This window comes from Anneissia japonica, unplaced genomic scaffold (genome assembly GCF_011630105.1).
Source record: "Anneissia japonica isolate Jap-2015-1 unplaced genomic scaffold, ASM1163010v1 scaffold650_len285673_cov152, whole genome shotgun sequence".
NCBI classification, from domain to species: domain Eukaryota; kingdom Metazoa; phylum Echinodermata; class Crinoidea; order Comatulida; family Comatulidae; genus Anneissia; species Anneissia japonica.
In genome coordinates this window covers 25,087-29,081 of record NW_022728301.1, presented here as the reverse complement: position 1 = coordinate 29,081, position 3,995 = coordinate 25,087, and the positions used below count along the sequence as shown (strand labels likewise).

The window sequence follows — 3,995 nt, the reverse complement described above, 5'->3', positions numbered from 1 at the left end:
GGAATAATGAAAGAAAGTTTATGCAGCATCAGTGTTTTATAAAATGTTATAAAGCTATACGCGCGCACGCTGTTTGGTGACAACATGGCGCCCATGCGCCAAGTTGGCCAAACTCTCTCTATCTATGGCTCTGTATACAGTCAATAAAGTGCGCCCTCTCTAATGAGATTAGTTTTTGTACTTCGCATCTCGCACAATGCAGTCGTTCGGTTAGGCTGAAATATGTTTGTTTAAGTGTCAAAATCTCAGTCAGAATCAGTTTTTTAACAAAGTTGAAATAATTCCTATGAAATATTATATTTCACAAGTGTCAATACTAGCAACGGAAAATATCATGTAGGCTGTTTTTATGTGTGATAACAGAACCTAAATCGAGGTAAGGCTAGGCCTAACCTAGCAGCGTTGGATAGGCTAATGTTTTCGGCGCCTACGATATTTCTTCTCACGACCTATCGCAAAATCAAGCATGAAAAATTCATCCGCATTTATTTTTTGTGTGGAACACAAAAAAAATCAAATTTCAGTCTTATTTTACATTTTTTCATTCTTAGGAATGTCTAAATTCAGTTAAACTAGCAATTCCGTATTATATTTATAAATCTTTATAACATTATACAAAAATTAGATTTTTCTTAAAGACTGAAATTTTGCCGGGAATGGGGCTTTAACATTTTAATGACTACTGCATTGCATTTCATGTTAAATAGTGCAATATTATTGCTTTCAAGTTCTAGCCTTGTTAAATTTTTATATTAAGTGTTCATGAATTTCTGAAAATAAAATATGAGTAACCTTTGTCTTATTGATACTCTACTTTATTCAACATCAAACTCTCCAGTGTGACAGTGGGCCATGGACTCCTGTTATTTGAGAGAATTCTTTGGGCTCTTTAATATTTGTTATTAATAACTGGTAAATACCAAAATGTCATGGCTATATTGCTATACCATGGCTGCTGAAGAAAATAAACTTTAAACCATAGGTGATTTGGTATTGGATATTTTTAACTAGAATACACTAAATATCAATCAGTGTGGACAACATATAAACATTTACATGATTTTTATTGTTCAAATACTGTATAAAACATTTATTTCATACTAAGTTACATACAGTACATGGAATTTTTAAAAAGCCTGTAGAAGAGAGACGCTGCATGTTTCTGATATTTTAGGGGATGACACAAATGCCCAAACCAATACTGATCTCCAGTATGAGAATAATAAAATATCATTTCAACTTGGGCAAATTGATGGTGAATGCAACAGCTATTTCAGATAGGTAATGCACATCCACTTAAAACAGTAATTCAAAAGCCCAAAATATATTTCAAAATTAGAAAACTAATAAAATGTAAACAACCATTCATCCAATCGGTCGTACCTCTGAACCTGAGTATAAGCATATGCCCCCTCTGGGATAACTGAAGTACATCAAAGACACATAACAAGTGTGTTTATGAAAATTAACTCATTTTAAATAGAGCGCCTTTAACAAAAATAGGAGTCAAATACATGTTTCCAATTTAATGGAAAAGAAAAATCTACACTACTTGAAAGTAGTCTTCCAAGGAGGGAGGTTCAAGTTCGAAGTAGGCTGATGTACTGTTCTTGTACACACGTGTGTGCATTTGTTAACAATCCTGAGACAATGTACATCTTCCCACAAGCGCTCAGGTGCACCTTCTGAGACTTTTTGTAGTCGGTGAACTTGAAGAGGTTTATGATTTCCCCAAACAACAATTCAACGATAATGCGAACTTTGGACATCGCCGCATTAAACGCCTCTTGCTCTTGAATGATTCGCACTGAAGGAAAAGGTGTTTGTAGATGTACCACCACTGTTTCAGTGCGGAAGAAAAGCTCTTACAGCGCCTTTCCTTATTTATGTTGGAACAAAGCCTCTGGGTGACGTCATCGTTTGTTATTGTTATCGAAATCGGCAAGCGAATAAAGATTCAAGTAAAAGAAAAATCAGGTAACTAAGTACAGTAGATATGTATTTACCTTAAATCATTCTGCAGTTGGACACTGTGACGACTCCACTGGGTTCAACCTTGTATCCATTTTTTCAAATTATCTGTAATTAGTAAGATATTTAGTTACGGCTGTAATAATATGTTATAATTTACAGATTTGAAGCAAAAGAGAGAGAAACTGATAGAAGAAATTGAAGATGGGCTTCCTTTAAGCTTCTACCAAGGAGATGACAAAAAATCTATTGAGAAAGAAATCAAAAAGATAATAAAGGCAAAGGAAGAAATGTCTAAAATTGTATGTATTATTAAGAAATTGTATGTATTGACAAAATAAAAATAGGAAAACCTATTTTAATTTGATTAAACACTTTTTTGTGAAACTATGCAGTCTGTTATAACGTATTGATTGAAACAGTATATTAACAACTCATTATAACAGACTGCATAGTTTCACAAAAAAAGTGTTTAATCAAATTAAAATAGGAAAACCTATTTTAATTTGATTAAACACTTTTTTGTGAAACTATGTTATAATGAGTTGTTAATATACTGTTTCAATCAATACATTTATATTTTTCAATAGGACAAACTTCTAGATAATGACTTGCCATTTGGCACAGGCCCTATCGTTAATGCACTGGATGAATTTCTGCAACGTAACAAAATTCAACGGCAACAATATCATGGAAAGGCTTTCAATGGCAACCATGTGCATAAAGCACTACAGGTACAGTTGTTTTAATTTAATTGTATTGTATAATAAATTGTAATTATAAACAAGTAATAATTACCATTATCAATTAATAAATATTTTTATTATTAATTTCATTAGGTTCCAGTAATACATGATTTATTCAAAGTTCCAAAAGAAGTTGTAAAAAGCAAAATAGAAGATAAGATTGGCATTGGAAAAATGAGGCTAGTAGCCACAAAATTAAAGAAGCTTGAAGAAATCAAAGACCTATTTTTGCTATATGGAGAAGTTCACAATAGCATGAACCATTGCAACTTCATGAATGATGCAGAAATTTATCATCTTGGTAAGTATATTCATTAAAACCTTATATAATTATGGTTTAAACCTTGGTATACAGTTTAATATGGATTACAATTTGTCTTTTTATTTACAGAAACATACATTAAGAAATTTATGGTTTCATACAGAACAACTGGGATGTCAGTGACGCCAAAATTACATGTGCTTGAGCAGCATGTGATAGAACAAGTGAAAAAATGGCACTTTGGGCTTGGCCTACTTGGAGAACAGGGCGGGGAAGCAATTCATGCTGTGTTCAACAAACGAAGACGGTTTGTTAGTGGAATGCCTGACAAAGCCAAACAGAATTTGTCCATAATGAGGGCACACTTCACAACAACGATACCCGTTATACAAAATGAGGTTGAGCAGCCAAAGCGGAGAAAACGCGGTATGAATACCAGTTAACAGAGCACTGTACAATTAATTTATATTTTTTAGCATGTTATAGTACTGTAATCATATTTAATAAGCAAGTAAATTAAAATACAATTTTTTACACTTTACCTTTGTTTTTTACAGCAATCGCTGAAGAATAAACCAAGTGTCCAATGCTACAGTGTCAGTCACCAATGAAGTGAACCTGAAACAATTTGAATGTTGATTGATATATTTGTTGATATAAATCGTATATGCTATTTTAGCAAACAGTGATGGCATTTTGTGTGTTAACATTGTGATACAGTATTCTCCCAATTGACAAAATTTTACTGGTAAATTTGTCCGTAAAAATTCAGCAATGCACACAGTGTGAGGTGTTACCCCTTTTGAGTGACTTTCTTAAAATAACTTTTTTTAATAATGACTTGAAGAGCACCACATATATTCATAGCCTACTGTTGGCATAGATTGGAATGATGTTAATTCATTGAAAGAGGGCCTATCAGTATTTTTTTTAAATTTTACAAAACTCTAAATTTTTACTGGTTGGCCTGTTATTTTACTGGAAAAAATTGATGGCTAAAACGGCTTCGGGAGAAC

The 3,995-nt window shown here is 32.8% G+C and overlaps 1 protein-coding gene across 1 annotated transcript; it reads left to right on the top strand.

Moving 5' to 3' along the window:
• The first annotated feature begins 1,829 nt into the window (after positions 1-1,829).
• Positions 1,830-3,704, top strand: LOC117114051. Its single transcript, XM_033257582.1, has 6 exons — positions 1,830-1,977; positions 2,134-2,273; positions 2,562-2,705; positions 2,811-3,018; positions 3,109-3,405; positions 3,537-3,704. The coding sequence occupies exons 1-6, from the start codon at positions 1,830-1,832 to the stop codon at positions 3,551-3,553; spliced, it is 954 nt and encodes a 317-aa protein (XP_033113473.1). The 3' UTR covers positions 3,554-3,704.
• Positions 3,705-3,995: the final 291 nt, after the last annotated feature.